Here is a 22,172-nt window from a genome sequence, read left to right as displayed (position 1 = left end):
TAGAGAAATGCAAATCAAAACCACAATGAGATATCACCTTACACCAGTCAGAATGGCCATCATCAAAAAGTCTACAAACGATAAAAGCTGGAGAAGGTGTGGAGAAAAGGGAATGCTCTTGCACTCTTGGTGGGAATGTAAATTGATGCAGCCACTATGGAAGACAGTTTGGAGATTCCTTAAAATCTAGGAATAAAACCACTATATGACCCAGCAATCCCACTCCTAGGCATATACCCTGAGGAAACCCAAATTGAAAAAGACATATGGACCCCATTGTTCATTGCAGCACTATTTACAATAGTTAGAACATGGAAGCAACCTACATGTCCATCGACAAATGAATGGATAAAGAAGTTGTGGTACATATACACAATGGAATATTCAGTTCAGTTCAGTTCACTCAGTCATGTCTGACTCTTTGCGACCCCATGAATCACAGTATGCCAGGCCTCCCTGTCCATCACCAACTCCCGGAGTTTACCCAAACTCATGTGCATTAAGTCGGTGATGTCATCCAGCCAACTCATCCTCTGTCGTCCCCTTCTCCTCCTGCCCTCAATCCCTCCCAGCATCAGAGTCTTTTCCAATGAGTCAACTCTTCGCATGAGGTGGCCAAAGTACTGGAGTTTCAGCTTTAGCATCAGTCCTTCCAATGACACCCAGGATTGATCTCCTTTAGGATGGACTGGTTGGATCTCCTTGCAGTCCAAGGAACTCTCAAGAGTCTTCTCCAACACCACAGTTCAAAGCATCAATTCTTTGGTGCTCAGCTTTCTTCACAGTCCAACTCTCACACCCATACATGACCACTGGAAAAACCATAGTCTTGACTAGATGGACTTTTGTTGGCAAAGTAGTATCTCTGCTTTTGAGTATGCTATCTAGGTTGGTCATAACTTTCCTTCCAAGGAGTAAGCGTCTTTTAATTTCATACTCAGCCATAAAAAGGAACACATTTGAATCTGTTCTAATGAGGTAGATGAACCTAGAACCTATTATACAGAGTGAAGTAAGTCAGAAAGAGAAGGAGAACTATCATATTCTAACGCATAATACAGAATCTAGAAAAATAGTACTGAAGAACTTATTTGCAGGGCAGCAGATGGTGACTTCAGCCATGAAATTAAAAGATGCTTACTCCCTGGAAGAAAAGTTATGACCAACCTAGATAGTATATTCAAAAGCAGAGACATTACTTTGCCAACAAAGGATTTCCAGTGGTCATGTATGGATGTGAGAGTTGGACTGTGAAGAAGGCTGAGCGCCAAAGAATTGATGCTTTTGAACTGTGGTGTTGAAGAAGACTCTTGAGAGTCCCTTGGACTGCAAGGAGATCTAACCAGTCCATTCTAAAGATCAGTCCTGGGATTTCTTTGGAAGGAATGATGCTGAAGCTGAAGCTCCAGTACTTTGGCCACCTCATGCAAAGAGTTGACTCATTGGAAAAGACTCTGGTGCTGGGAGAGACTGGGGGCAGGAGGAAAAGGGGAAGACAGAGGATAAGACAGCTGGATGGCATCACCGACTCAATGGACGTGAGTTTGAGTGGACTCCGGGAGATGGTGATGGACAGGGAGGCCTGGCGTGCTGCAATTCATGGGGTTGCAAAGAGTCAGACACGACTGAGCGACTGAACTGAACTGAACTGAATGGAGAAACAGACATAGAAAATAGACTTATGGATGTAGGGAGAGGGGAAGAGAGGGTGAGATGTATGGAGAGTAACATGGAAACTTACATTACCGTATGTAAAATAGATAGCCAATGGGAACATGCTGTATGGCTCAGGAAACTCAAACAGGGGCTCTGTATCAATCTAGAGGGGTAGGATGGGGTGGGAGATGGCAGAAAGGTTCAAAAGGGAGTGGATATATGTATACCTGTGGCTGATTCATGTTTGAGGTTTGACAGAAAACAACAAAATTCTGTAAAGCAATTATCCTTCAATAAAAAAATAAGTTAAAAAATCAGAAAACAAACAAAAACTCAAAATAGTAATTTTGACTTCAAGTTGATTCACGTCATAAAATGTACACATTTCATGGCATCCACGGCACAGGTGGTGTCTTGGTTATACATGCCCTAGTCACAAATACACTCCTAGTCCCTGCTCTCTGCTATTGTTCCCTTAGTTAAAGGTCTGCCTGTCCATCCCCCTCTCTTGGGAAACGGGAACAGAGTTATCACACATTTCACATTCAACTTTTGTCTATTCTATACCAATTTTCCCAGAAAAATATTCTCCCATGTTCCTCTCTGCTTCAATAGTTAGTTCAAAAAAAAAATTGATCCTTGTTATGTTTAAGAATAAGTCATGCAAACATCTTTATCTAAGAAAAGACAAAATTAAAGCTCTAAAGTGAAATCAGAGGTAACAGAATCAGGAGACTCAATTTCAAATGCCAAATTTCTAAAGGTTCCAGAATATCCAGAGGTCTCAACTTCTCCATCGTTTTCCAGAAATGCATGTTGAGAGTTGAAACGTTCTCCCTTAACTTGGTCCTCAAGGATCATTATTACCATCAATTACTGACTTCTTATGCATAGCAGCATTGACTGTGTGGACCCAAAAGGGGTATGTCACAATACCTACTGTCAGTATGTAAATGGAGAGGTCAAAGCAGCAATGAACGCCATGTGGGCAGAAAATTATACAAGTGTTACGAGAAGGTGTAGTTTGGAAAGTTCTCCTAGCCTTGTCCTGATGCTTGAAGTAAGACTGGGGAAATGGGATGGACAAAAGTACATGGTGGGGTGGGGGGAAGTGCAAGATCTATTACAGTAAGTGGTTAGGCTGGCTGAGTTGTAAAGCGTATTCTATTGGAAAGTAAAACCATCCTGATAAGACTACAGAATCTTCAGTTCAGTTCAGTTCAGTCGCTCAGTCGTGTCCAACTCTTTGCGACCCCATGAATCACAGCACTCCAGGCCTCTCTGTTCATCACCAACTCCTGGAGTTCACTCAGACTCACATCCATTGAGTCAGTGATGCCATCCAGCCATCTCATCCTCGGTCATCCCCTTCTCCTCCTGCCTCCAATCCCTCCCAGCATCAGAGTCTTTTCCAATGAGTCAACTCTTCTCATGAGGTGGCCAAAGTACTGGAGCTTCAGCTTTAGCATCATTCCTTCCAAAGAAATCCCAGGGTTGATCTCCTTCAGAATGGACTGGTTGGATCTCCTTGCAGTCCAGGGGACTCTCAAGAGTCTTCTCCAACACCACAGTTCAAAAGCATCAATTCTTCGGCACTCAGCCTTCTTCACAGTCCAACTCTCACATCCATACATGACCACAGGAAAAACCATAGCCTTGACTAGACGGACCTTAGTCGGCAAAGTAATGTCTCTGCTTTTGAATATATTATCTAGGTTGGTCATAACTTTTCTTCCAAGGAGTAAGGGTCTTTTAATTTCTTGGCTGCAATCACCATGGGGAAATAGTTGACATTTCTGAAGAGAACATGGATAGGACGTCTTCTCTCTATTCTAGCTGCAGTGTGCGAGGTAAGAGGAAGCTGGACGCGGAACCACTTAGATCAATGTGAAAGGCGTGAGCCTGCCAGGAACTAGTTGGTGGTTCTCAGGTGGGAGTGTTGTTTCCTTTTTAAGATCTCTGGAAAACATTTCCCCAGTGAAGATACTGCAGTACTTATTCAGTGTGCTATGAGGATCAACAAACATTTTTGGAATGTGGATCAGAAAGTTGTGATGGTTCTATTATTTAAGTCATCTCTTTGTATCCTCCTGACCCCATACCAAAATCTGTGGATGTTCAAGCCCCTTATATAAAAAGGCATAGTATTTAGTATGTCTGAAGTCAGTTCTGATTCTTACAATACCTCATACAATGTAAATAGTTGCTGATACACAATAAATTCAAGTTCTGATTTCTGGAACTTTTTTCCTGAGTATTTTTGATCTATAGTTGCTTAAATGTGAAGATGTAGGACCTTTAGGTATGGAGTGCTGAGTGCAGTTGTGATCAAAGGAAGGATGTATTTCTACCCTCAGAAAAGGGGTGGGGGGAAGGGGGTAAAGAAAGGAATCTGTAAAGAGAAGCTAGAATGAAGTGGACTTTGGGTCAATTTTAGGGTTAAAACAAATATGCAGATGTGCAAACACTGGACTAAGTCCTTTGAAGAAAGTATTTATTTTCCTGGAGAAATAATTTGTTATTCTCCATCATAAAAAGTACATTCTTTAGAGAGCTGGACATGTATAAACAGACTTGATCTTCAGGTCAGCCTTGAAACCTTTGCAAAGCAATAAATCTTTTGACATCAAAAGAGGGACAGAATTTCAATCACAGTGACTGAAATACCAAACTCTGAAAGACTATGTTCTGAGGCCAACTCAAAGAAATAAATAAGTCAAATTACCATTCTGTTTGTTAATACTGTTGAGAAAAATGTTTCAAAACCCATTCATACAGAAACATAACCCACTGCTTTAGGATACTCTGGTTCCTAGCGAGAGAAGAGGTTGGCTCTGATGGACTCACATTAAGCCCCTCAACACCCCTGTGAGGAGAGTTTAACATTAATATAATCTTCCTTTAACAAGGTAAGGAGTGAAAAGCAAGTGACTATCCCAGGATCACAGAGTAAATCCAGGGAGATGCCCAATTGGATCACAGCTGTCCCAACTCTTTAAGACTTGAGGGGGTCTAGCTGTGGAACAAGGTGGCAGTATTAAGAAAGCAATTGCTTTCCCTTCTTAAATAACTAAGTAAATAAATGAACTACTATAGTTAACATAGCAACTCTATTAATCTATAACATGGAAAAAACTTAACAGTTGCGAAGACAATGCATAACCAAGCATTTTTAATGATTAACTACACTCTCTGGGGAAAAAAAAGACAAGAACAACAAAAAACACCAAACAGCCTAGTACATATTGAGGGGGGAAAATCCAATTTAACAAACACAAAGCTACAAAACTGGGCTTTCTTTAGAGGAAGTCTTTCTCTCATTCGCCTAGTTATATTTTCAGATGGAAACAAAAATGAAATCGCAAACCTGAATCACTTAATCTTCAAGTAAAATGGATATAATTATAGCTTCTAAAAACTAGAGCCACAAAAAACATGCTCACTTGTCATGGAGAAATGTAAGCATTTTGTAATATTATGTGTAAAACTATACTAATACCTAGCAAGCATACATTAAATCTGGAATGGCCTTTGGTGCCACTGCAGACTTATTTTCTAAGGCAGCATGGCCATCTTCAATTACTCACAGGTTATTATATCTTTTACCATTTATTTCTTAAACTATCATTGTTCACTGTAATTACCTATCAACATCAAATTGGGATACAGGAAACTGATGAAATGTCAGTTAACTTTGCTATTTATACATGCTTTGATTAAATTACAAATTTAAAGCCAAGAGCTAATACAGTTTGGGCTATCATAGATATGATTTTATGCACAATTCTCTAGTATAAAGTCAATTAACATTATGCTGTAGCTTGATCCTTCTTGATCATTTTTAAAAAATGGAAAATTTAAAAGAAAAATAAATTTTCATATTTTTTCTACAAAAATTCTCAATACAATGTGCATCTTCTTTGTATAATGTACTAGCTATGATAGTAGATACTGGTCAATATTTCGTTAAAAATAAAAGCTTTCCTGAGAGGGCCAGTTTACATGAGCCACTAACTGCCCACCTCCCTTTTAAAAATAAAGAATGTTAGCACCTAGGTATGATCAGCAATGAGAAGTGAAGTCCATTTTTCCATCTGAGGCTCACAGGAACTGTAATTCTGTTTCACTGCAATAATTCTTCAAGACCTCGTGTTCCCTGGCAAAGAATATGTATGTCCTACTAGGTTTAAAAGAGGAGAAGGCAATGGCACCCCACTCCAGTACTCTTGCCTGGAGAATCCCATGGATGGAGGAACCTGGTAGGCTGTGGTCCATGGGGTCGCGAAGAGTTGGACACAACTGAGCGACTTCGCTTTCACTTTTCACTTTCATGCATTGGAGAAGGAAATGGCAACCCACTCCAGTGTTCTTGCCTGGAGAATCCCAGGGACGGGGGAACCTGGTGGGCTGCCGTCTATGGGGTCACACAGAGTCAGACACAACTGAAGCGACTTAGCAGCAGCAGTAACAGGTTTAAAAGACCAACAACGGCAGACAAAGTTAGTTGCTCAGTCCTGTGCAACTCCTTTGAGACCCCCATGGACTGTAGCCTGCCAGGTTCCTCTGTCCATGGGATTCTCCAGGCAAGAATACTGGAGTGGGTAGCCATTGCCTTCTCCAGGGGGTCTTCCTGACCCAGGGATCGAACCCTGGGCCTCCTGCATTGCAGGTAAATTCTTGACCATCTGAGCCACCAAGGAAGCCATGGCAGGGCTTTAAGTTATGTCACAATGAGATCAGCAAGCGCTACTTGGCTCTTTTTCAAGCTCAAAAAAACTGAGTCATAAGTTTTTGAAAATTCTTAAAGGTTCTCTTCCAGAGAAGTAGTGCCATCTTCAGCATACACATAGTGTGAAAGAGCAAATATGAACTAAGCGACTTACTCAGGCTAAATGGCCCAAGAAATCACATTTCAACAATGGGGTAAACTTAAAAAAACAAAACTCCAAGAGAAACAAAAGAATAAAGCTATAATAAACTTTGAAAAGAGGAATATTCATTTCTCTGGCTTAGCTGAAACATCGTTGCTTTCATTAGTTAAAAAGAAGCCTGGGGAAATTGATACGAATAATCCGAGAACTGCCACAGAATGCCATGAGGTCAGGAGGAGACTCTGGAGGTTGAGTTTCCTCTGATTTCTATTAACTATCAAATGTTCTGCTGGGGCATAATTTACCTCCTGTCCCACAAAACTTTAAGAACAAGTCACAAAATCCATGTTAGAATATAAGTTTTTTAATTTTTATAAATAACTTATCTGTTACAAAGATAGTTTACCCAGCTAAATCACAAAACCATCAACTCAAGATATCCAAATTACGTTTTATTAATAAAACAAGTAAAAACTGATTTATCAATCTTCACATAGAACTGCAGATGAAGCTGAAAAACAAGGCCTATTTTAAAACAAAATGCATCAAATGTAAAGGCTTTGGGTTTCTAATTAACTAGGATTGTCATAGTTCTTCTCATATACAAGATGCAAAGCCTGGAAGTTAAGGCTCTGACATTCATATAGAATCACCTGTAATAATCTTGCTTAAAAAATATTCATTTGCAAACATTTACAGTGGGTGCCAGTCTACATTATCTCCTATCTTTTGCTACATTTCAGCACTTCCCTTAACCCCATTCTAAGCACTGATATATAATTTCATAATTGTTTTTTTAAATGCATATTGTTATTTTTTCCTTGATTTCATTTCGTTATATACATTCCTGATCATCTGAATATTTATTTTCCTTATAAAAATATATCATCAAAATAAAGAGATGCTTGAGGTTGCTTCAGTGTTCAAGTTTGCTTGTTTTTCTTTTTTCCAGCTTTTCTTCAGTTGTCCTAAATGCGACTAGCCTTGTTTTATAAATATACACGATACTGCCACCAAGTCAGGTTTAGAAACGGACTGCCCCAACAGTAAAGCGTTTAAATTTCTCTCCAAAAAAAGGGCTGTAGGTACTGCTGCTCGTTTGGAAACTGTACTTTCCCAATAGTAATCTCTTGTGGAAGTTCTGTGGGACACAAGGCAGATAAAGCAAGCTGAACCTTGTTGCTGTCAGTGGGTTAAAAATACCTTTTGTTTTAAGCTTCCCTGTGGAAGATAAAACACCATGTTGTGTTACCCACCACTAAAGTCAGGACATAGTGTGACCTACAGACAGAAGTCTTGTAATATTTTCTGCAATTCACTGTGCAGCATCTGTATGTCTTCACAGAACATCGGTACTCATGAGGGCAAAGCACAGAATAAGTAGAGGAAAGTTATTTTGTGCATAGTTTCATTTCATTAATGCTTTTTTATTTTGAAGGCAATGCTTCTCTCACGTAAGGCTTAAAAAGGGACATGATAGTACTTAATCACTAAAAGGAAAAAAGAAAATTAGTTAACAAAAGACTATTACACTATACATATAGAAATATAAGAAAATAATAAGGAAGAAAAGAAATCACTTAAAGCAAACTTGAGAGCTCTGTACAGTAGGAAAAGCTTTGGGGTATTTCACTCCATGTTTGTACAGACAATGTTGCTGCTCTCCTTTCATCTTTAGAGCCTAGATGCTGGCGCTTCACAGAGTGGAGACGTTTTCAGGGAAGACAAAGACAAGGCCAAGAGTACCACAGATTTGTGAAGTTCTTCCCCTTTCCACTGGCACTATACAGCAGCAAACAGTTTTTAAATAGTTAAACCTCGTTGCTTTTCTTCATGTTTGTAGTGTTTCACCAAAAGCTTAAAAAAAAAAAAAAGCCATCATTCTATTCCTTCCTCCTGTCAAAATTCAGTAGTGACATGAGGGAAAAACGTACTGGGCACACCTAGGTATTAATATGTTGAGAATTATCCATGACGGGCTACTGGTAACACTGTACATGGTTAGGCAGTGGGCAACCAAGTCCTTCAGCAGATTACCTTTCATGTGATGAATTTCAACTGCCCATGACATTAGACTGAGGTATTATTAGCTCTGTGGGTTGACATTTAACATTAGCACAACACCATCTTGTCACACCTTCAATTTTACAAAATCCTATGTAGCAGTGAAACTTTTCCCCTGATGACAGACTGGTTTCTTGAATTTCAGATGTGGATTTAGAGAAGATATAGGGCCTCCTGGCTCAGAAATGCCTTGGCATCTCACACTGTTCGCAACGGATTAAGGCTGGATGGTTCAAAAAAGTACAGGCAGTACAATTCCACTGAGCCCCCTCGTCATCTTCTGTGTCTTGAGTCTTTGGTGTTTTGATGGTGGACCTTTGATCTGTAAGGAAGCAAAAGAATTATTTTAGAAGCAAATTCACAGTCATAAATTACTGGCAACTATAAGCACTATTGGGCTTTCCTCATAGCGCAATCTGTTAAACACTAGCACCACACAGCATGAAACAGCCTGTTAATCAAATGAAGCATCTAGCTGAAACCGACCCACATGCCTGATCCTCACAACCTGTATCTATCAGGCTGGCACATCTCTGCTGGGGAACAGCAACATGGACGTGACTTAATCACCTCAATATCTCCTCAAATGGGAAAAGAGCATCATTTCCCCCAACTTATAGCAGGAGAAAAGGGAAATCAATTCATATGGTCTCTAGTAGCCAAGATGACCATAATGTCACCTAAGAATGTGACAAGGTATCCAACTGCAATGCAGTACTGCTAGTGCATTTATGTTTCATTCAGGCTTGAGTTTCATTTCTCACTGATGTAGTAGTTATATTTCTGATTTCTATCATGAATGGACGTGTTTATTAAATGTTCTCTATCTGCTAAAAATCTAAAACTGAACAATACGTACTTATCTCTAAAATCTTATTTACCTAAATGTCAACAACAGACTTGGAGAAGTAAATTAGTATAACATTTTATCAGACTTTATTTCTCATGTTATTTGAAAACGTATTTATTATGGAACACTAGAAAGACTACCAGATCCAGAGTCATGAGACTGGAGTTCTATTCATGGTTCTGCTATTAACTCCTAATTTCTTTCCTCTGTGATCTTAGATAATCATGTTTCCTCTACATCTAGTCTTTCTTATAAAATAGTCACTGCAGTTTTATGAGGTCAATGTTCTAAATGTTTGAATGTACAGAGGTATCTTAAATATAAGAAATATATTCCTCCATGGTTGTATCAAAGATGAAATTACACTTATAAAACTACTTTTATGGGGGAGGGAGGTATCTTTGTAATTTAAAAATAGGATTCCTATAAATTATTTTGGGGAGGTCTGAAGTAAAAGGAGCATGCATTATTGGATCTCTCCAGTCATGGTTTATGATTTATAGTTTATAAATTATATTAAAAATGTATATTAATTTGCAAATTCTACCTATTCCACTGAGCTGGTAAGTAAATGATATCTTTTCTGCTATTTTAAAAGACAAACTATGATATATAGTAGATAAAAATATAGGAAGACAAGTTTCTATAACAAATTCAAAATAATTAAGTGATGGTACTTTGTTTAGCAGCACTTTATTTAGTGTTTGGTCTTAAGGTTAACATTTTATTGTAAAATTCCCACTTTAGGCATGGGAACTTTTAGGCATCACCACGATTTTGGCACATAAATGAGCACCATGAAAGTTATTTATATAGTAAATTTTCTTTAAATTGAATAGCTTTAAAACAAATATCTAGGGAACTTTGCTGGTGGTCCAGTGGCTAAGACTCTGCACTCCCAATGCAGGGGGCCCAGGTTCACTCCCTGGTCAGGGAGCTAGATCCCACATGTCACAACTAAGACCCAGCACAGCCAAACCAATAAATACATATTTAAAAAATTATCTATTTAAGGTTTATCTAGGTAAAAATATTTTAAAAATCATTGAATTAGTATCCACCTAAAACTCAAAAATGAATAGTTTAAAAAAGTTTGACTTCTTACCATCTACAATTATTCCACATTCCATACTTAGGACACATTTTATAGAACAACTGTTTTAATCTGGGGATAATCCACTCTGCTTATTAGAATTTTGGTCTTACTAAGGTTAGAAAACATTCCAATCTGGCACATTTTCAGTAAAACCTTGTCTATCCTTTTTGTTAACTACAAAGGTTTTTTTAGGAGGGGCCATTCAATCTGTATTAACACTTCATTCTATTACTAAGTGCCAGGATTATCTTCAATATTTAAATATCTAAGGTAATCAAATAGAGGACCTAATTTTTTTTTAATGAAAAAATCTCCAATGGTTTTCTTCCAACTGCACAAAATCTTCTGGTCCTTCTAATTATGACTTTTATTATTAGTGGTATTTAGAAACTAAGTAACCACCTGAATCAAAATAAGAGGAAGTTATTTAGGGTGCACAGTACGAGATGACTTGTGATGGCCACACTTTATTTTAGCTGTTAAAAATCCACATTGTAAAGCAGAACTGATTTTAAGAACTAAGTAAACCTCTCTAAGCGAAACTTAGTAATTCCCTATTTTAGCTTTAAGGCAAAAATGACTAATTCTTTATTTCTCTAAAAATATCCAGTACACAAGCATTTATCTTTTGTGAAAAGCTTTTTAAGTATTTTTTTTCCCTTACTTTTTATCATGGAAAATTTCAAATACACACAAAAGTAGTGAAAACAGTGAAATAAACTCTCAGCCCTTATGCTGCTTCAACAACTGTCAAGACAAACCTTATTTCATCTATACCCCATCTGCTGCCTACCCATAACACATAAGTACTGAATTACCTGGAAACAAATAGATCTTCTTATATGAGAATTTTTAGTTTTTGAAAAAGAATAAAAAGATTATATTGAGGCAACTCATTCAGAGTCTAAAATATCCATTTTGCTTATTTTAAGGAGCTAGGCTTACCACTGCTTTCCTTATTCCTTTATTCAATTAACATCCAATACCTGAACACTTGCTTACTCACGTACTGTGTCAAATGCCCAATTTCACTTTTGCTCCTCTGTAATAAGACTTCATTACATTCCAGCTAACTATGTTTAAAAACATTTAAATAATAAAAAATATGAAGCTACAGCTAGGCCTAATTGAATTATAACTGAATAAAAACTAAGGAGAGGAGAGAACAGGATGCTGAATGAGAATATGAAAATTCTTGGAACAAACCAAAGATTGTTCCCATGTCTACATATTTTTTAATGCCTGGAGTAAAAAACCCACACAAATGTTTCAACATTTCTTAGTTTGGTGTGTACATAATCTGTATCAATGACATAAAAATGATAGTAGGTAATAATTAAAAAAACCATTTATCTGGAATTCAGAGAATTTTGATTATAGAGAACTATGCATAAACTATATAGGACAGAATACTTATGAAAAATAAACTTTCCTAAGGTGTCTTTCTTAATGTTTGTCTAAAATTTCAAAGAATACAAGTTTTTGTACCTGGTGATTTTTTTTTTTTGTCAAGATTTGCTATTCTGGGAGTATACAATGAATCCTAAGGACATGCATATTATTTTAAAGGGCTAAGTACATTACATTTTTGAACCCTCCCAATTCCCAGCATGTTAAGTGAAAATAAGTATCTTCCTAATGAATCCATCCAAGAATGCCAAAGTTGGAAGTACTTCTAGAGTGGAAGGCTGCTAAGAATAAAATTTTCTAAAATCTTGTTTTTCAAAACGCAACAGTTTTCACACTTACTGGATACACTAACCTTTGGGTTTTGGTGGCACAGGGCCTACAAATCCAATATTGTCATAAAAGTTATGAATAGCACTGGGATTGAAATGTGGTCCTGAAATATATAAAAAGAAGCATATCAATGTTTATAGATCAAGAAAATTAAAAAGATTTTTTAAAAGCAAATATTTTCTTTCTTAAAAAAAATCACGGTTAAATAGAAAAAGTACTTTTCTTTTATTTCACACCTCTAATCTCCAATTACATGAAAGGATTTCAAAAACAGCTAAAATAGGTGTAATATATTGATAGTACCCATAACAGAAGTCCAACCTGTAAACTGAGGAAGAAGTTAGATTAATGCTAGTTAAGACAGTAAAAGAATTAGAACAGATCCCTGTTGTATGTGACAAGTTAAGATAACTTAAAATTTGACAGTGTAAAATATAATTTTAACATGGTCTTAAGCAACTAAATAGCTTGGCCTCAAGTAAGTATAAAAACCTGAACTAATATAATGTGATGCTTCAGACTTTAAACAAAAGGAACAAGTTCAAAGATTACATTTTCTAGATTAGCACCAATTTCTTCTCTCCAAAGTTAAATTATGGCATTTTCTATGACTGTTTCAAGATAAACAGCTTACTTACTAAAATAAAATAAAACAAATCATCTTCCAGTTTAATGGATTTTGGCACACACTGAGAAGTGTGACTACGGGCTTATTTTTTGGCTTCTTCCCTTTCCTGTCTTTTTCATTTTATATATTTCTATTATTTCCAAACTTTAGAATAGGTTTAAGTTATAAACATTCTTTTTAGTTGTCTATGGAACACTTTTTACTCACTCATGTACTGTGCCAAATGCCCCAATCTTTTTTTTACTCCACAATAAGCAATTATTGCTGGTCAATAACAGTTCAAATATCATAAACTATCATTTTCCTAAAATATTGTATGTTGTATTTTAATTTTCTTCTCTATGTCATCAATTAAGTAAGTGCCATTAGAGTGGGGATGCCTTTTAATCATGTTCTTAAAAGCATAATTCTTCAAAGGTAGAAGGAAAAAAGGGAAACAGGAAAAAGGAATATGAGTATATATATTACAATCTTAATAAACACTGTAACAGATTATATTAATACATAATAGCAATACTTTTGACAATATAGCCAGACATACTAATCACTGTCTTCCCTTAATGTGTGACTAAAGGGGATTTGAAGGATATTAAACGTATCAAATTCCTTCTCAACCAAATATACAGCTTTGGAGGGAGGAGTGGCAAGTAAGAGAAAATAAAACTCTAAGCAGCACTATATGGCTCCAAATCAAATCTGAAACAAGATTACAATTGAAAGTCTGTTTTCAGCCACAGGAAGAGCTGATAAATTAATACAAAGAATTTCAGCTGAAAATGCATTGAACTTTACCTCGGGCTTGAAAAAGATCAATTTCTTTGGTTAAGCAGTCAATGTCAATCTGGAGCTGTCTATTACAACTTCTCAACTGCTGCATTTCTTCGAGCTGAAAAATAATTCCAGGTGAGGATCTACATCGAACTCTTGTGTTATTAGTTAAGAAGGAGTCAAGGTTTGCAGGAGGATTAAGGACAGAAAAACAAGTATGAATTAGGGGCATTTCTAGAAAAGTAGGTCAAGCTTTTATACTGATGATAGGTTACCTATTCTCATGTTCAAGCACAGCAGTTACAACAGTTACAGAAAGAAAGACTTACTGAAGGTATTTGGGATATGGAATTTGATCTTTTCAGACGCCTTCGAGTTAGATTATTTTCCATTTCATTGACCTCAGATTTTAGTTTATCCAGCTTTTTCTTTTGAATCTCAAGTTCTCTTTGAAGCCGTTCCATTCTGGCCTTCTGGTGTACCAAAAGAGCTGCAATACATATTAGTATATATGAAGATCCACCCAGTTTAGTCAATTAACCTTTAAACAACCTTGGGGAAACAAAACAGATAACTATTTCTGTGACAAACAAGAGGCTGCAGAGGATCTCAAAGATAACACTAAAACAAAGTATTGTGTGTTAAATATTTAAAATTTCAACATTTTTAACTTTAGAGAATTATTTTATTTTCAACTTGAGAATCATTTAAGCATATAAACAACTTAATGGGAATGTGGGTTAGGTTAAATCTATTTTGATGTATGCAATAAATAAAAGTGATTGATTTCGATCCACATGAATGTTAACATTAAACTGCTCAAACTGCAAATCAAAAACAAAACCATTCAGATAAACCAAATACATTTTCTTACATTCCAATTTTATTTAGTGAAAACATTTTCCTAAGATTTTTTTAAAAAGAAAATAAGCAATCAACCTTGTCACATGAATGATGAACTGCTTGGGAAACCTTAGTAAACCATAAAAATTGCTATACATGATTTTGCCACTTCTGGACAAAACAAGTTTGACTTTTTAGGCTATTGTACTGGAGGGGGAGATAACTGAATTTACTATTAAATGGAAGCTAGGGATGACTCTACCAAGAGAAAACAAGCTGATTTGAGAAAGTATAATAAACTCTAAAAATGAAAAATAGCAATTAAAATAAAAAAGTCAAGTCGATTAAGCAGATTAGATTAATGCTATTTAGTCACCATCAATCAAACTAAAATTTCCAAGAAGCTAAAAAAGGAAAAGGCTATATATATTCAGGCCATTTAGTCCAGCAGTGTATTATAGAATCTGAATTAGGGCGTGGGGTGTGGGGAAGCTAGTTAGGCTCAAGTGCTTTAAAATTAATTTTTCTCAACAAAAAAAGATAATTTTTCCCAACAAAAATTTGACACTAATACAATCCACAGGTATCTCCCTCTGTAATTCTCCTTTCTTATTTATTGGAAGAAAAGAGTATTAGGGGAATATATCTCAAGTTTTAAAAATCATGACTAATTCTTGGTATCTTCTCTCTCATTTTAATATATATTCTAAAAACACAGGGAGGTATTTTGGAGGTACACATGTTCCTGATAGAAAACTCACTGTGTCTTTGTATATCCATAACCACCCCAGGCTTGCTTTGTCAGACTTTTATTAATTTGGTTTATTTTACTTGAATTGCAAAGTTTTATGCCTCTATTTCCAAAACATAAGAATTGTACATTAGGGTTTATTTTATTCTCTTAAAAGAAGATGAGGAGTGGATTGTTAATTTCTGAGTGGGACAGTAAGAGGAGAAAGACAGAGGCATGAAGTGAGAATGAAGGGCAAGGCAAAGGAAAACTAGAAGAACGTAACATGCTTTCCTTCATTTCTAAACTCTGATGATCTACCAATGAGTCTCAAAATGCCATTAGTAAGACATTTGTTCAAATTAATGATTATTTAAAAGCAGTATTTCCCCAAAATTAACGGAGATCATCTCCCTAAAAGCTTTTTCCTAAATATGCAAAACAAAAAAAAACTTAAAAAACGCATTTATTTAGTGGTTCTAACGACTAAGTGATAATTTATATTTGTACTGAGTTAGAAAATAAGACATACATTTGTGATATTATTCAATATTACATGAGGAGAAGGGATAAGAATAGATTTTCTGAGAAACTGATTTATACGGTGAGGGCAGAGAGAGAACCTCTGAGTGAGGAATTACTGTTAACAATTAGCTCTAGGCTGGTGATTTCCTTGAAGTAACCAGCAGAAGCAAATGCAAACTGCTCTGGCAACCTACTTCCAGCATGGAGGGACACCTACTATGGAATCCAAAACGGAAAAATCCTCAATGAAGAGAAGTGCTCAGCAGAAAAGTATGACCAAACAAGAAAACCATCTACCATGAGAATCAACAGCCCTAGAGGAGCCCCCTAAAACTTGATTATATAACAATTTGAAAGAAGCTATGGAAATATCTGTTTAAGATGATTATAATGATTATAGAAGAATATAACAAATAAGATACCATGAATAAGTTTTGGAGAAGTACCATAAACAACCTCTAGAAATGGAAAATAGCCATTGAAACAGTCAACGAAATACATTAAGCTGTAGATTACACATAGTCAAAGACATATTTAGGGACCCAAGAGATAAATCTAGGAGTATTCTCAAAGTGCAGAGATAAAGTGATGGGACACATGAAAGAGGGGTTAAAAGATCTTAAATTAATATAAAAAGGAGCTCCAGAAGGAGACAATAGAGTGAACGGGAAAATGTGAAGAGAACCCTGAAGAAATGAAATAATATCTCAGAAGCTAATGGAATAACTAATTCACTTAATCAAATTACTGGAGTAGGGATGAACAGATAAAGTTGGAGGATTTTATAAACCATGGACTGCTCCTAAAGAAAGAACTACTAAAGATGTTTTTTTGATACGGAGGACATTAATACAACAGGAAGGAATAAGATAATGAATGTAAAAAAAGTTCTAATTCTGAAACACAGGAAAAAGACCATGGCAGTGGGTGAGGAGGCAAAGACTGTTTAAAAAAGAGTAAAACTAAAATATCAGAGAAGAATAACAAGAAATTGGAAATACGAAAATTAGATGAAAAGCATTCTAAGGCTTTAAAAGTGTTTATAAAGAATATTCTCAGTTTAGTTGCTCAGTCGTGTCTGACTCTGCGACTCCATGGACTGCAGCATGCCAGGCTTCCTTGTCCATCACCAACTCCCACAGCTTGCTCAAACTCATGTCCATCGAGTTAGTGATGCCATCCAACCATCTCATCCTCTGTCATCCCCTTCTCTTCCTGCCCTCAATCTTTCCCAGCATCAGGGTCAGTTCTTCATGTCAGGTGGCCAAAGTATTCGAGTTTCAGCTTCAGCATCAGTTCTTCCAATGAACACCCAGGACTGGTCTCCTTTAGGATGGACTGGTTGGATCTCCTTGCAGTCCAAGGGACTCTCAAGAGTCTTCTCCAACACCACAGTTCAAAAGCATCAATTCTTTGGCACTCGGCTTTCATTATACTCTCACATCCATATATGACTACTGGAAAAACCCCATGGAGAACCCCATGAACAATATGAAAAGAATATTCTCAAATGTTGCTAAACCAAATATACATGTTAATATCTAGGGATAAAGATGAAAAGTATACGAGAAAGCTAAATATAGTTTCTAAAAGAACAAAAGGATAAAGTTTGATTAAACTTAGATGGCAGGAAAGAAGGAAAGAACTAGAACACAAATAATTCCAAATATATCAGTAATCATAATAACTGTAATCTAATTAAATTAATCTGTTTAGATACAAAAGATCTACAGCTGCATTGCTGTTTTCAAAAAGCACTTAAAATGTAATTTGCTAATCCATTCTTTTAATATATTGAGAACCTATGTCAGGACTGTTATAGCCATTCAGGAAATCAATGAACAAGACAGGTAAAAATCCCTACCCTGCTGGAGCTTGGAGATACGGGTGTGTGTGTCCCAAGAACAAAGCTCTAAAAAAGGGGTCAGCAAACTATGGCTCAAGGGCCCAATCTGGCCATTGCCTGTTTTGTGGACAAAGTTTTACTAGAATATAGCCACACTCACTTGTTTACCTATTGTCTATGTCTGTTTTTGTTACAACTGAAACCACTGTGGCTTGTAAAATTCCACATAATTTAGTATTTGGCTGTTTATCAGATCATGTGGAGACTGAATAAATGGGGACCCATCACAGCACAGAAAGGCTGAAAATAAAAGGACTAAAGTAAAGGAATACTTTGTACTCTAGGCAGCACTCTAAGAGATACAAAGTAAGAGCAGCCAACTGCTAGAGATATTTGAAGACTGTAAGGAACTGAAAAGGCAACAACAAAACCCAGACCTAGCTCCACTCCTGCCTAAACTGACTTAACCCTTCACACAATATCCTGACAGGAAAAAACGTATTCTAGTTTCTGGATGTAAAGCTCTCATATGTAAAAAAAACAGAAGAGATTACTTTTTGGCATTCAATAATAATAAAAGAAAAAAGTAATGACACACAGAAAAGTGAGAGAAAAATTCAACAAATCACCAAGAGATAAAGCAGTCAATGCAACCATACTCAAAGCTGCCCCGGATGCTGGAAGTAGCAGGTAGGAAATTGAAAAATAACTATGACTGAAGCTTCCTAGGTGGTACAGTGGTAAAGAATCCGTCTGCTAACAGGAGACGCCAGAGACTCGGGTTTGATTCCTGGGTCAGGAAGATCTCCTGGAGAAGGAACTGGCAACCCACTCCAGTATTTCTGCCTGGGGAAAATCCCATGGACAGAGGAGCCTGGCAGGTCCCAAAGAACTGGACACGACTGAGCAACAGAACATACACACCGCATGTTGAAGCAGTCAGGTGAAAAGATGAACAACAGGTAGGAGCTGATGGATAGTCTGAGAGGAGAGATGGAAATTATTAAGGAAGAGTCAAATACTGGAAATAAAATATGGTATCAGAGATAAAGAAATCTTTCAACATGCTTACCAGCACGCTGGATACAGAAGAACGAGTGAACCTGAAGACAGAGATTACTTCAATCAAACCCGAAGAAAAAGAGGGAAGAAGAACAAAGCATCCAAGAAGTGACAGGCAATATGAGTCTATAATATACATGTAATTGGTGAAAGAAATGCAAAAACAGTAAGACGTATTTGAAGATAATGGCTAAATGGTTTCCAAAATTAATGAAAGACAATAAATCACAGATCCAAGAAGCCCAGGGATCTCCAAGTAACATCAAAACAAAACAAAACCTAGACATATAATAAGACTGCTGAAAAACCAAGATACAGAGGAAATCTTGAAGGCTGATAGCAACACTTTAAAATTGATATACCAGGCAAATATAAAACTGAAATAAAGCCAGTGTAATAATATTCATTTCAGGAAAAAAGCTGAGCGAGAAAAGGTCAATATTCAGTTCAGTTAAGTTGCTCAGTTGTCTCCGACTCTTTGCAACCCCATGGACTGCAGCATGCCAGGCCTCCCTGTCTATCACCAACTCCCGGAGTTTACTCAAACTCATGTCCATTGAGTTGGTGATGCCATCCAACCATCTCATCCTCTGTCATCCCTTCTATTTCAATCTTTCCCAGCATCAGGGTCTTTTCAAATGAGTCAGTTCTTCCCATCAGGGGGCCAAAGTACTGGAGTTTCCACTTCAGCATCAGTCCTTCCAATGAATATTCAGGACTGATTTCCTTTAGGATGGACTGGTTGGATTTCCTTGCAGTCCAAGGGACTCTCAAGAGTCTTCTCCAACACCACAGCTCAAAAGCATCAATTCTTCGGCGCTCAGCCTTCTTCACAGTCCAACTCTCACATCCATACATGACTACTGGAAAAGCCGACTAGATGGACTTTTGTTGGCAAAGTAATGTCTCTGCTTTTTAATATGCTGTCTAGGTTGGCCATAACGGTTCTTCCAAAGAGCAAGTGTCTTTTAACTTCATGGCTGCAGCCACCATCTGCAGTGATTTTGGAGCCCCCCAAAATAAAGTCTGTCACTGTTTCCACTGTTTCTCCATCTACTTGCCATGAAGTGATGGGATCGGATGCCATTATCTTAGTTTTCTGAATGTTGAGCTTTAAGCCAACTTTTTCACTCTCCTCTTTCACTTTCATCAAGAGGCTCTTTAGTTCTTTGCTTTCTGCCCTAAGTGTGGTGTTATCTGTGTATCTGAGGTTACTGATATTTCTTCCAGAGTCTTGATTCCAGCTATGTTTCATCCAGTCCAGCGTTTCTCATGATGTACTCTGCATATAAGTTAAATAAGCAGCGTGACAATATACAGCCTTGACAGACTCCTTTTCCTATTTGGAACCAGTCTGTTGCTCCATGTCCAGTTCTAACTACTTCTTGACCTGCATACAGATGTCTCAGGAGGGAGGTCAGGTGGTCTGGTATTCCCATCTGTTTCAGAATTTTCCACAGTTTATTGTGACCCACACAAAGGCTTTGGCATAGTCAATAAAGCAAAAGTAGATGTTTTTCTGGAACTCTCTTGTTTTTTCTATGATCCAGTGGATGCTGGCAATTTGATCTCTGGTTCCTCTGCCTTTTCTAAATCCAGCTTGAACATCTGGAATTTCACGGTTCATATACTGTTGAAGCCTGGCTTGGAGAATTTTGAGCATTACTTTGCTAGCGTGTGAGATGAGTACAATTGTACCGTAGGTTGAACATTCTTTGGCATTGGCTTTCTTTGGGATTGGAAGGTCAATATTAGTAGGAGATACAAAACTGATTAAGAAAAAGATATAGTAAGAGAGATGAAGGAGTCACAGTTACTGAAGGTATTGTTATTGGGGGTGTTTTAAAGTTACAGAGTAAATACTTCAGAATGTTTCTTCAACAGAAAAAATACTACATCTTCGGGAATTCACAAAGAAAGGAGTTTTTGCAATGGCTGAAGATATGGCTTACCTTTGAGAATAAAGGTGAGATATCACCTATGACAGGCTGAAACCCTAAAGTAAATCCACTGTCTTAGAACTTATCTAAGAGATATTTCTTTTCAGTGAAAACAAAGACGTGGAGCAGAGTTATGATTATATTAGAAACAACAATCTGGAGACTATTCAGGGTCTTTTAAGTATGTCTGTTAATTACAAACAAAGTAAAAAATGCTCTGGAAATAGTATGAGAGAGACATGATCTCAATTTCTCTAGTAGGTGCCTGGATTTTTATGTGTCTAGTTCACTTTTCAATTGTGGCTTGGGAGTTTTAGATAGGAGTCTGAGAAAGATGAATTACAAAGTAGTGTCTAGGTGAATTTCTAAAAATCACTGAAAATTCATCTAAAGCTAAACTTTTTCTCCAGTTGTGGTTTTGTCTACAATTTTAATCTTCACTGTACAAAATATTACACAATACATATTCATTTAGAAACATTATTATTAAGAATATTCATAATAAAGAAGAATGATTATAATGCTTACTTATAAAGACACTTTGATCAGTCTCTCCTAAATGAAGGAGTTGGGTATTGACTGTTTGGGGAGAAAGAAATATGACAATTATACTTCCAGCATCCAAAAGAAGCAGACAGCTTGGAAACAGTCAGAAAGGGGTGACAAAATGACGGCTGCAGTTGTGGGCTAAGACTAGAACATTTCACCTCTGTTACAGGAAAAGACTATGAATAGGAATCTGAGGAAATCCCTTAGACTGGCTTTTTGGGGTTTTTTTCCCCTTTGTTTTGCATACAACGAAACTGCTATAAACAAAATAATATCAACCACACCTACAGATGAATGGGCTTCATGCACAATGTAGTGACATGTGCTTGTAAAGAAGGATGGGTGATCTGTTAGACAGACTCCAGTGCGTAAGCTAAGGAAAAAATACTCTCCATTCCTGTCAATTATTTACATTTAGACTAATATGGACTTTAAAATTCAAATACAAAGAATCAATTATATTAGAGAGGATTTCCAGTTAAAGGTGACTGAAAGGAAAGGGAAAATGAAACTCGTTCAGTTGTGTCTGACTCTTTGTGACCCCATGGACTATACAGTCCATGGAATTCTCCAGGCCAGAATACCGGTAGCCCTTCCCTTCTCCAGGGGATCTCCCCAACCCAGGGATCAAACCCAGGTCTTCCACATTGCAGGTGGATTCTTCACCAGCTGAGCCAGAATCTTCTGCCTTTTGAAACCTCATGAAAATAACAGAGAAATAAAATGGATAGAATCCAACAAAGGTAAACAATAGGAAGAAGGCAATTAGTGGCAAGAGATTTCAACAAGTTCCTGGAAGACTGAAAGCAGATGAAATGGAATAGACTAATGGAGGGTGGAGAAAGCTACAGTCTCATAGACAAGGAGGGTACTGCAAAGAGGCAGCTAATTTGCCATGCAGAAACCTAAAAGAGGCTCCTGGAGAATGCAAGTAAATAACAGAAGGCAGAAGTGAGGGATGGACCAGAAAAGGGGGCTTAATTACAAGTCTCTGAATAGAACAG

At 37.0% G+C, this 22,172-nt stretch overlaps 1 protein-coding gene across 1 annotated transcript in view; it reads right to left on the bottom strand.

Annotated features, from left to right (window-relative positions):
• Positions 1 to 6,875: 6,875 nt before the first annotated feature.
• Positions 6,876 to 22,172, bottom strand: part of TAB2 (TGF-beta activated kinase 1 (MAP3K7) binding protein 2) — an 86,445-nt gene continuing 71,148 nt past the window's right edge. Inside the window, exons 5-8 of the mRNA XM_040238656.1 lie at positions 14,003 to 14,163; positions 13,698 to 13,791; positions 12,300 to 12,380; positions 6,876 to 8,913 (exon numbers count right to left, since the gene is read on the bottom strand). Coding sequence (XP_040094590.1) covers positions 8,771 to 8,913; positions 12,300 to 12,380; positions 13,698 to 13,791; positions 14,003 to 14,163 — 479 coding nt within the window. The 3' untranslated portion in view covers positions 6,876 to 8,770. The remainder of the gene's footprint in view (positions 8,914 to 12,299; positions 12,381 to 13,697; positions 13,792 to 14,002; positions 14,164 to 22,172) is intronic.

Source organism: Oryx dammah, unplaced genomic scaffold (genome assembly GCF_014754425.2).
Source record: "Oryx dammah isolate SB20612 unplaced genomic scaffold, SCBI_Odam_1.1 HiC_scaffold_4, whole genome shotgun sequence".
Classification (NCBI taxonomy): domain Eukaryota; kingdom Metazoa; phylum Chordata; class Mammalia; order Artiodactyla; family Bovidae; genus Oryx; species Oryx dammah.
Note: the sequence above shows the minus strand (reverse complement) of the source record. Positions and strands in the feature narration are given on the sequence as shown.